The sequence below is a fragment of the Panicum virgatum genome, chromosome 9N, assembly GCF_016808335.1.
Source record: "Panicum virgatum strain AP13 chromosome 9N, P.virgatum_v5, whole genome shotgun sequence".
In the NCBI taxonomy this organism is placed as follows: domain Eukaryota; kingdom Viridiplantae; phylum Streptophyta; class Magnoliopsida; order Poales; family Poaceae; genus Panicum; species Panicum virgatum.
Genome location: NC_053153.1, coordinates 2,110,221 through 2,120,621, shown reverse-complemented (window position 1 = coordinate 2,120,621; position 10,401 = coordinate 2,110,221). Strand labels below are relative to the sequence as shown.

The window sequence follows — 10,401 nt, the reverse complement described above, 5'->3', positions numbered from 1 at the left end:
GCTGTTAAATGAGTTTGTTATCCTAGAGTCCTTTTTTTTGTTAGCTGATGATATTTCTGGAGTTTTTCTAACCAAGTGATTAGATGGTGCGTTCACCGTTCCATCATTTCTCAAACCAAATTAGATCAACAAATGAATATCCTCCCTCTGTTTTTTAAATTTTGAATATGACACTTGAAATGAACTATTCGGTTTCCAAATTAGTTGACATTCTAGCTTTACAAAAGTCGTCATATCTATCTTTAAACATCAATTCCTTGAAATATGTATCCTTCAACATGTGAATCATGCATCATTGAAGTATTTCTTATGGTGTTACTATATATAGTCTGACATAGGTCAAAACTAGAACGGTAACTAATATGAACCTGAGGAATTTTCGTGTCTGAGTGGAAAGTGCAGTCTGACCCTGTTTTCTTGCGAGGGACCAAATTTAGTTTGAACTACGATATCTTCAAATGCATGTCTAATATGGATTATACAGAAATGTTAGTATACTCTAAGCACATCAAACTGCAATGACTCGAGCAAGCAAAAGTCGAATCCACCAGCTATGTCAGTCCAAATGCATCGATACAATAGTTCAACTACCAGACAGGTGCAACTTTAGCAACAGAATTGTTCTCTCGAGCTGTATCAAATTATTACAAGCATGTTCGCTGTTCATGATTCATAGACAAGGCACATCCCTGGAAAGTGCAAGACATTGGGATTTCCTTTTGGGCGGTCCATGAATTAGCAAGTCACTGGTGCTGTATTGGAGCACTTACTAGCAGGTGGCCACATTGTAAAACCAACCAAAATGGGGAAACAGAGCGACAGATTATGCTACAAAAATGCAACTAGTGCTTCCCAGGTCACATCTGAGGCCGGTTCCCAAGCATCTGACCAACTATGTTTGACACCTGAAAGAATGCCCGAAAGACAGATTAAAATGCCGTGACATTAACTACTCACAATCAATAGAAACAAACTAGCACGTAACAACTATCAAACAAAACATTATAGCCAGCATATCAACAAGGAAAACAGTGGACTGACAACTATGTTGTTGTTATGCTGGGACCATAACGAGCAACCGTTATAGCAGATACATATAAAATCATAATGCTGCATATTTCTCAAACAGATTTAGACTGTAGGTTGTGGCATGAAAGTTATAACAGCAAAAAGAATATACTAATCATATATGTTCAGTTTCCTCTGGATGGAGATCACAAATTATCTTTGTTCGCAGTAAGAAGGAGCACTAGAAATACATCATTGTTTTCCAAAGTCAAAAGTAGGGAAGAGCAGAAGACAGCATCAAGGACACTTTTCACAAATTTAATAAGCACAGTCATGCTTATGCTCCAATTCTAGCTATAAACCCTTTAAGCAATTGAATAAGTATAAAAAGGATCCACAAAGAGAAATGGTATTAACAAACTTGCCTGCCAGTACTTGGAAACACATCGATCGATGCAACTGTTCTCACCCATATTGAGCTCAGTTTCTTTATACCTGAAATAAAATAAATCCCCGGAAAAAAAACACATATTTAAATCTAACAGATGATAGATCCTTCTTACAACTTGCCATAAGAAGTTCCATGCTTGACATGTAACATTGCAATACACTACCTTGTTCATCTAGTTAAGCTATATGATTACCCATACATAAATACAAAATTTTTGATGAGAAGGTTATCCGTTACAAATGAAATAAGGATGCCATAACAAGACTACAAATAGTGTTTCAAAAGTTTCTAGTTATGCAAAACATAAGCTGATTATATCTGTACCTTTTCTCAACGCACTTGTCGAAGCAGGTCTGTGTAAGTCTGCATAAAGCAAAATGCCACTATCAGAACAAGTAAAATAAAAAGGAAACCCTACATGATTCCACCTGTAAAAGGGCTAGATTGAGAAGAGCGATATAAGAGTAGAGATGTTAAGTATTAAATTGTTAAGTACCATAAACATGGCAGACATTTCAGAGATCCAGGAAAACTCTATGTACATTAATAGTCCAGATAAGAGCGTCTTTGGAAGATACAAGCCTAATCGAACTAGGAACACATTATGTAGGAAAATATATCCTATTCTGCTTTTCTTGGAAACATATTCAATTCCTTCAGTTAGTCCAGAATGATGAGGAAACAATAGATTGTACTATTAATAACGATAAGCATAAGCATATCTATGCTGTTTTACTAACACCAGCCTAGACATACGAACTCTTTTCTCTTTATCGCTGGACTAATTAGGACTTAGGAGGCAATAAGTATTTAAATATCTCATCTCACTTGTTTCAGTGCATATTCTTATGACAATTGGTATCAGGTGCCAAAGAAGGGCTGAGCATATGAAGCCAGACATATCAATATCATACAAAAGACTAGCTTGAAAATTCCAAGACAGGCTTATAGTGACCAGGATTATAACTTTCTGCCATATTGCACTATCGATACCAGTTTGTAATGCAAGGAGCCTGAGTTCACTGTAACTCGAGCACAACTCCTCTTTCTCGAGGAAATGTTCTCGAATTGCAACCACGCGGCTAGCTACAAGCTCTGGTCTAATCCTTGTGAGATTAGTGATCTCAGGCAAGAAAAAGGAGGATATTACTAACCTATTGAAGAGATCAACCCTGTACTCCATCTCCTTCTCCGCCATCCAAAACATCTGTCCAGTCAAAGGCGCACATCACCCACCTCAGCAAAAGCAACAAATCCGCCTACCAAAAGCCGAAAACGGGAAGAAATGTGCGTGAGCACACCTGCTCCTTCTCCATGTTGGATGAGGAGCCTTTCGCGGCCATTGCGGCACCTCACCTGCAAAGGACAGAGGCAAGAAGAAGCACAGAGCTCAAACTCCGAAGGAAAACAAATCATCCTAAGAAGTCGTAGTAGAGAACCAAGAGGAGGAGAAGCGGAAGCTTACGGGGAAGGAGAACAAAGGCCTAGGTTCAAGCGACGGCGGCGGGGAGATCCGATGTAGCGACCACCGACCAGCAGCCGCGGCTCCGCCCTCCCTCGCCAAACTCTAGGGCTTTATCCCTTTGCTCTTCCTCCGCGGAGGGGGCCGCCGGTGGAAGGAGAGGGCGGAGACGGAGAGGGGAGAGACCCAACCCAGAGAGGCCCACTTCCAAAGTGGGCTGCATCTGAATGGGCCTCATCGACAACAGGGGCCCACCTGTGAGCCCAGTACGTTTTAATCGTCTTGTTTCAAGCTGCTCGCCTCTGAGGCTGTTCGCCATGAGCTTGGCTTATCCGCTGCTGTTCCGCCTCCCGGCGGGCCGCTGCTCCCTCGCGGCGGCGGCACTCGTGTCATCGTCTCCGCTTCCCGTGTCAATGACCTTATCGGCTTCGGCTTCCGCGGATGGGGGTGGGGGCGAGCTGACGGCGCGGGAGAGGCGGCTACAGAAGAGGGAGCGGCGGGAGCTGCGGGCGACGGACTGGAAGGAGGAGGTGCAGGAACGGCTCATCCACGAGCCGGCGCGGCGGTGGAAGAAGCCGCCAAAGAGGTCGTGGCGGGAGGAGCTCAACCTCGACCTCCTCGCCGAGCTGGGGCCGCAGTGGTGGCTCGTGCGCGTCTCCATGGCGCCCGGCACCGACTACGTCGACCTCCTCACCAAGGCCATCTCACGACGCTTCCCCGAAGTTCCCTTCAAGGTTTCACTTCATCTCTCGCTCTTGCTCATTCGTTAGTTTTGTTAGTTTGATTGTGTTGTAGCTGCCTCTAATCAAGGACGGCTCGCACGAGCATTTTGCCCAACACTTGGCGTGATTTTAGGCTGTCAGTTTGTCGCATCATGTTCGTACCAATTAATTATTTTAGGAGTTAGGAGCAACATCACAGCACAGTAGTCGTGCGACTGTTATAGTTTCGTACTGGGTTATTCGCAGATTTATAATCCATCCATCCAAGTCAAGAGGAGATTGAAGAGTGGCACAATCAGTGTCAAATCGAAGCCTTTGCATCCTGGGTTGGTCTTTTTGCATTGCACCTTAAACAAGGAGCTACATGACTTCATCAGGGACACCGAAGGTTGTTATGGCTTTATTGGGGCTACAGTTGGTTCAATGTGAGTTCTTCCCTGGGTCTTTTCCATTCATTGGCCTTTGTTCTTTTTTGTTGACACATTGTTAGTTTTCATAGCTATGGTCCTTGTTTTTAGGTGGCTGCCTTCATATTCTTTGCTGGAAATATTCAGTTGTTGATTATACACTAGAGTACTTGACCTTAGATAGCATCTCAGCTTCTAACTTTTGTGAGGAAGACTTGAATCCTTAACGTTTGCTCTGGGTATGGACATTATTTGCCAGACTTAATTGCACAAATATCCTTCAACCTAGCTAGTGACCAACATGCTCAACTAAGCGTTTCCTGAAAACTAAAAGCTTCTATGAAGATAGGGATATTCCTTTACAAGGAAAATGATGATCACAACATCTATATACTGTTATAATGATCATATCTCCTTGTAGTCTATTCTATTTATAAGTTATTTCGATTTGCATTTCTTGTACCTGCCCTGGTACTAATATAGTAATATTCTCACTATGCAGCAAAAGGCAGATTAAAAAGCCAAAACCAATTCCAATTGAAGAAGTTGAATCAATTATCAGAGAAGAAAAGGAGGAACAAGAGAAAGTTGATAGAGAATTTGAAGGAATGGAGAACATGGCAAATGTTGAGTCATTCAGTAAACCTGTTGAAAAATCTGAACTTATGTTAATGAATAAGATCAAGAAGCAGTTTAAGAAGTCACCCTCAAAAGGTGGCACCAGCCAGCGAGCTTTTTCAGCTGGTGCTACTGTCCATGTTCTCTCTGGGCCTTTTGAGGACTTCATTGGTTCAATCCTGGAAGTGAATCTCAAAAACAGGAAGGTTGGGGCAATTAGATATTAATCTTAGTAAACTAGTTGTACGATTATTTTCCAATGCCTTCTGGTATTGTTTGGCTATCTAAGAAGTGTTAGCTTTCACAGGCCACTGTCCAGGTGACACTTTTCGGGAAAGAGAGCTTCGTGGATCTAGATTTTGATCAAATTGAGTTGGTTGAAGCGGACAACAATGACAGTAAATTATGAGGTCTGAAAACTCCTCTAAATCCTCATTTCTGACTTTGATAAACATTTATGCCTGTAGAAGTGATCAGAAGGGGACATCTAGCTGTTGAAGTTACATAAATAGGATAGCAGAAGAAATGGTAGATATGGAGCATGTTTTCTCACCTGTTGGGCAAAGAATGTACTCTCTCCGTTCTAAATTGTAGGTCGTTTTGGCAAATCTAGATACATAATTTTTGTCATGTATATAGACATAGTATTTATCTAGATGCATAGCAAAAATTATGCATCTAGATTTGTCAAAACGATCTACAATTTAGAACGGAGGGAGTACTATGATAGAACCTGCATTCATTGTTATTGCACTGCTCTGATTTGCGCTCCGCCATTTAAGTGAACGTCCATTTAACACCATACAAGTCTTTTTTTTTTCTGCAAGTTCGTATAAGTAATAAAACTTCAGGATTCCATCATATATCAAACTTCTTCTCATTATGATAATATTTTAGCTCCTTCATACTTTAGCTGCAGGAGAGCAGTTTCTCACTTTTTGTTTAATGTCCGAGCAGGCATCTTGTGTTTGTGGATCACAATATCGATAGCTTTTAACAACACTCAAGGTCTCCAGCTGGAGATTGGGGTGAATGAAGCAGGGACTTCAGTGGGTGGACAGTGGACTGTTGAAGAGCGAGTTATCAGGGAAAGAGTTAGCACATGAGCTGTCGTCTAAATTTGACCAGTAACTTCTGAGTCTGGTAGCATGCGTTCTCTTCCACTGATTTTTTTTTGAATGAACGGGCACCAGAACGTCCCTATTTCATTGATTTTGCAGAAGAGTATACCTGGCTAACCGGTGAAAGAAAAAGCAAAAATTATTCTCACAAAATTAGGCCCTCGTGTAAGGTCAGGTGTTACTGAAAATGCAAGTTTATAAATAAGAGTTGAGGATGCTGGATTTGAGAAACCATTGACTTCCACTAGATTGCTCACATTTTGGCCTAAATGTAGAAAGTGACATTTCAATTTTGTCAGTCCTGTAGGTTATTTATTCTTCGAGTATTTGGATCATCATGCATTGTGCATGTAGCAATGCGTTGCTGGCTTGCTTCGGTTTTCGCACAATGGCAAACAGAGATTGCTTTGTAGAAAGAGACCCAACTCTAGGCCAAAGGCTTACGATTACGAACAAGACAAGCTTCGGCCTTTTTCACTTTATCTTTTCCGGCAGCTTCCATAGATCTGTACTGAAAATGAGATCCTAGGGGAAAAGAAAGACATAAAAAAAATGCGTTCTTTGCACCCTAACTGCTCTTGCCCGGTCATCATCATGCATTCACTGACATAATCTTCAGCAAATTATTTGAAGATAACGATGAGTTCCTATGGCCACATCCAAGATCTCCCCTGCCCCCCTGGCTGTCTCTTGATGTCACTGCTCACTGCTACAGGATGGTCTATTTACCCTCCTACCTACTTTTTAATCAGGAAATGGTACTGGTTATTACCGAACGATGATGATACATTCAATTCCGAGTCCTCTTGACATCGTTGATTACTTGAGAGAAAAAGGCAATCTAGATTAAGGAGCATCAGTGAAAGTCTACAGAGCTAGTAGTACGGTACTACCACTACGGCACTACCACTGTTCTTCACCAAGAACTGCAGCTACTCCAGCTCCAGCTCCAGCATGGCGCCCACACAACGAACGATCGGACCGGTGATCCGTGGACCGCGGCGCTGCGCCGTGCATCGGCCTGTCACGGTCGGCCACCACGCGGCACGAGGTAGACCCGGGCGCGCACGACGGCGCCGTTGCCCAGCCGGAACCCGGGCGCCACCGCGAACCCGACGACCATGCCCGCGCCGGCGCGCGGTGGGGCGCCGGCCACGCTCTCCATGTACCCCGGGTGGAACTCCGCGCCGCGTCCGGCCTCGAAGTGGCTGGGCGGCGGCTCCAGCGCGAACGCCAGCAGGTGCAGCATCCACACGGCCTTGGCCGCGCGCAGGAACTCCCCGTAGAAGGGCGTCCGCGGGTGCGTGCCGCCGTTCACCACCCGCCGGTGCTCGCCGTCGCCGAGGATGGCCTCCTCCACGCGGGGCGGGAGGAGGGCCGCGAACTTGGTCGCGGCGTAGCGGCCGAAGGCGCAGGTCGGGAGCACGCCCAGGAGCTCGGCGGGCTCCATCCCGCGCATGTCGCGGAACTGCGCGTACCGCTCCCGCCGGAACGCGGCGGGGTCGAGCAGCGACGAGAGGGAGCCGTCGAGGTAGAAGGACTCGTGCTCGAAGCCGCCGAGGAGGGCGCGGGTGACGTGCGCCTCCAGCGCGTGCTTGGCCAGCTGCGGGGAGGAGACGGGGATCTTGGTGAGGGACCGGGTGGCCGCCGCGACGTCCACCCCCGCCGCGCGCATCAGGTGGAGGAGGTGCGCCGCGAAGGCCCGCGTCGCGGCGCGGGCCTGCTCGGCGCAGGTGGTGAAGAGGTCCGCCGTGGGCGCGCCGCCGGGGCCGTTCGGCTTGGACGGGTGGTGGCGGCCTTTGCGGCGGCTGGTGGCGGCGGCGAGCTTCTCCTTGAGGCCGTCCACCTCGGCCTGCTTGGACTGGAGCTGGCGCTGGAGGTCGTCGAGCGCGGCCTCGTACGGCGCGACGGCCTCGCGGAGCGGCGGCGCGGAGGGGTTGGGGCGCGGGATGTGGCCCGCGGCGGCGGAGCGGCGGAAGCGGTCGCGGAGGCGCGCGAGGTGGCGGAGCTCGGCGACGACGGCGGCGTCGGCCGCGCGCATCTTGTCGGGGTCCCAGGGGCAGTGCGCGCCCTGGAGCGTGGCGTACGCGCGGCGCACCCCGGAGACCGCGTCGAACACCTCCGCCATCAGCGCCTCCGCGTCGCCTTTGGCCGCCTTGCGCTCCTCCTGGCCGCCCTCCTCCCAGATCTTGAGCTTCTCCTCCTCCTCCTGCTGCTCCTCCAGCTCCGCCGCGGAGGGGGAGCGCCGGCACTTGTCGCTGCTGGAGACGGCGTCGGCGAACGGGTCGTCGTCCAGATCGCTGTCGACGGAGTCGCGGATGGTGTAGTTGCAGGGGAGGCGGTTGGAGAGGCAGGAGGAGGCGACGCGGTGGATGAGGTCGCCGACGGTGACCGGCTTGCTCGCCATTTCGCCTCGCGCTGCTGCTCACTCGCGCGTGCTGCGGCCGCGGCTGCTCGCTCTCCTCTGACTGCGAAGGGTGTGTGATCAGTGTGGGGGAGCGGAGAAGATGCCGTCCACTGTGCGCCAAAAATGGGAGTCTGGGTGGGTCTCGTGGATTTAACAAGGCCAGCCCGACAGACAGGGGAAGCCAAATTCAAGGGACGCATGCAGCGTTGGGTAGATGAGACAAAGGCAATGAGCTGGGAGCATTTTTGTTTGTTCAATTCAAGTATCAAAACCTTGAGCTGCATCCACCATCAATTCTCTCCCGAATAGAAAATCTACTGCGATGAGATGCCAGACTTGTTTTATCCTGACTTCTACTAGTAATAGAAAATCTCTCGTGCAGGCATTTCGATCTTGTTCGCAGGGTCCTTTTTGTGTTTGTGATGAATTAAATTCATGTTAATTCCCATCATCCTCTACTAGTAATCATCGAGGCCAACTGAAAACTTTCTCGTAGCGTGAGCAATGACTTGCGAGATGTGTGTGTACTAGCTCTGACTTGCGTATTGTTTAGCATTGTGCTGGCCCCGGATCATACGATTAGCTAGCCATGTGCCTTTGTGTCAGAGGTTCCTAGCTCGGCCCCTTGCAGTCGCAGATCGTGACCGTGCGAGCACTTGCACAGTGATCGCCAATATCAGATTCAAAGCACTAACTATTGTGTTTGGGCTTTTCTCGAGCATTTATCATCACCCATCGCGTTCACGGTATCTCGCCGGCCCAAATCATCCAATCGCTTCGCTTTTATTGGTCGGACCACCTCATGTCTCCCCAAACTCTGTCATCTGATTAGGAGTTCAGGACCGTCGGATTCCCCCTCGCAAAAAAAAGGACCGTCGGATCTCCGCGAATTTCGGATCCCCAAACTCAGTCATCTTAGGGCATCTCCAACAGTTCCTCATCTCTCTTTCCCATCTTTGATTTTTTGGAAAAAGGAAAAAAAACACTCTCCAATAGTTCCCTATTTTAATTTTCCATCTCCTAACAATTGGTAAATTGGGTTGGCTTGTGCGTAAATATGCGCGCTACTCCGTAGCTCCCCATCGCGACTCCCCGCGAGCGCTTTCTTCGTCGCGCGTTTTCTTCCCGCGGAGAGGTCTCGTTCGTGCAGCAAATTGGCCGGCCTTGTGCCCGATCTGCAGCCTCGAGAGCATCTCTCGGACATCCGCATGCGCCGGCGGCGACGGGCCGGAGGACTCGGACAGCATGCTGGTCCTCACGAGCAGCACGCAGTACCGGAGGTTAAGGTCCAGCTTCCCAGAGAGCGCGTCGATGGCACAGGCACTCTGCGTCCGCAGCTTCCCGTCCGGTGGCAGCCTCCGGCACCGGCCGGCGAGGTCGGCCGCCTCGGCGAGCGTCCCAGCTGACGAACTTGGCGCCGTCCTCGCACACCCGGAAGCCCAGGTCGAGGCAGCTCACGTTCGCGTTGTAGTTGTAGGGCGGCCCGCCTTAGCCGCAGAGCTGGGTGTTGAACTCGTAGGCGCCGTCGTTGAGGGTCTTGAGGCCGCCGCTGTAGTCGAGGTCACCGTCGTCGGGCCTGGGCGCGACGAGCTTCTGGGGCAGGCAGCCTAGCTAGGGGCCCGGTGCCATGGACCCAGAAGTTCTTGGCGCCGTTGTAGTACAGAGTCTGGATGGATACAATTAATCGAAGCTGGTTCGTCGTCATAGTTCAGACAAGAACGAATTGAGCTACTTGGCCGATGATCGAGCTGGAGGGGAGAGGGGCGACCGTGAGACGGCGGCGTCGAAGAATCACGGGAGGAAAGAAAGTTTGGTTTGGAATTTATGGGCCACAATTTTTCATATTTAGCAAGTTAAAATAGAGTACTATTGGAGATGATCTTCTTTTTATCTCCCCAAACCTATTTGGGGAGTTGGCAAACAACAAAATTTAGGAAGAATAAATGGGGAACTCTTGGAGATGCTCTTAGGTGAGGGGCTAATAGCAACTCCAATAGCTTGATTTTCTTCTTTTCCCTTTCTCACCGTATAGGGAATCCTCTTTCCAACTTTCAACTTATAGAGGAGAAATGCTCCAATAGCTAATTTTTTCCCTTTCCCCTTTTCCTCTCCTGTCACGTGGGGTCAACTTGTCATTGTCGCATCTTCTTCATTTTCTTTCCCCTCACGCATCTTCTTCATTTTCTTTCCCCTCCCCTCTCCTGG

The 10,401-nt window shown here is 48.7% G+C and overlaps 3 protein-coding genes across 3 annotated transcripts; 1 reads left to right on the top strand and 2 right to left on the bottom strand.

Annotated features, from left to right (window-relative positions):
* Positions 1 to 533: 533 nt before the first annotated feature.
* Positions 534 to 3,109, bottom strand: LOC120691051 (mitochondrial import inner membrane translocase subunit TIM10-like). Its single transcript, XM_039974009.1, has 6 exons — positions 2,925 to 3,109; positions 2,761 to 2,815; positions 2,614 to 2,666; positions 1,784 to 1,822; positions 1,434 to 1,503; positions 534 to 905 (listed from the first exon to the last, which is right to left on the bottom strand). Exons 2-6 carry the CDS (start codon positions 2,800 to 2,802, stop codon positions 858 to 860), a joined length of 252 nt encoding a protein of 83 aa, XP_039829943.1. The 5' UTR covers positions 2,803 to 2,815; positions 2,925 to 3,109; the 3' UTR covers positions 534 to 857.
* A 24-nt stretch (positions 3,110 to 3,133) lies between these two features.
* Positions 3,134 to 6,082, top strand: LOC120691049 (transcription termination/antitermination protein NusG-like). Its single transcript, XM_039974007.1, has 5 exons — positions 3,134 to 3,655; positions 3,890 to 4,068; positions 4,553 to 4,874; positions 4,976 to 5,078; positions 5,626 to 6,082. The coding sequence occupies exons 1-4, from the start codon at positions 3,149 to 3,151 to the stop codon at positions 5,075 to 5,077; spliced, it is 1,110 nt and encodes a 369-aa protein (XP_039829941.1). The 5' UTR covers positions 3,134 to 3,148; the 3' UTR covers position 5,078; positions 5,626 to 6,082.
* Positions 6,083 to 6,393: 311 nt separating this feature from the next.
* Positions 6,394 to 8,377, bottom strand: LOC120691048 (protein GRAVITROPIC IN THE LIGHT 1-like). The gene has a single exon (XM_039974006.1). The coding sequence runs from the start codon at positions 8,194 to 8,196 to the stop codon at positions 6,814 to 6,816; it is 1,383 nt and encodes a 460-aa protein (XP_039829940.1). The 5' UTR covers positions 8,197 to 8,377; the 3' UTR covers positions 6,394 to 6,813.
* Between the last annotated feature and the right edge of the window lie 2,024 nt (positions 8,378 to 10,401).

Excerpts from the sequence above, each read along its gene's own strand:
- LOC120691051 (XM_039974009.1), bottom strand. The coding sequence starts at position 2,802 with ATGGCCGCGAAAGGCTCCTCATCCAACATGGAGAAGGAGCAG. Across the intron at positions 1,823-2,613 it reads AGGGTTGATCTCTTCAATAG|ACTTACACAGACCTGCTTCG; the intron begins GTTAGTAATATC and ends TGCTTTATGCAG. Across the intron at positions 1,504-1,783 it reads GACAAGTGCGTTGAGAAAAG|GTATAAAGAAACTGAGCTCA; the intron begins GTACAGATATAA and ends ATTTTATTTCAG.
- LOC120691049 (XM_039974007.1), top strand. The coding sequence starts at position 3,149 with ATGGGCCTCATCGACAACAGGGGCCCACCTGTGAGCCCAGTACGTTTT. Across the intron at positions 3,656-3,889 it reads TCCCCGAAGTTCCCTTCAAG|ATTTATAATCCATCCATCCA; the intron begins GTTTCACTTCAT and ends GGTTATTCGCAG. Across the intron at positions 4,875-4,975 it reads TGAATCTCAAAAACAGGAAG|GCCACTGTCCAGGTGACACT; the intron begins GTTGGGGCAATT and ends TAGCTTTCACAG.
- LOC120691048 (XM_039974006.1), bottom strand. The coding sequence starts at position 8,196 with ATGGCGAGCAAGCCGGTCACCGTCGGCGACCTCATCCACCGCGTCGCC.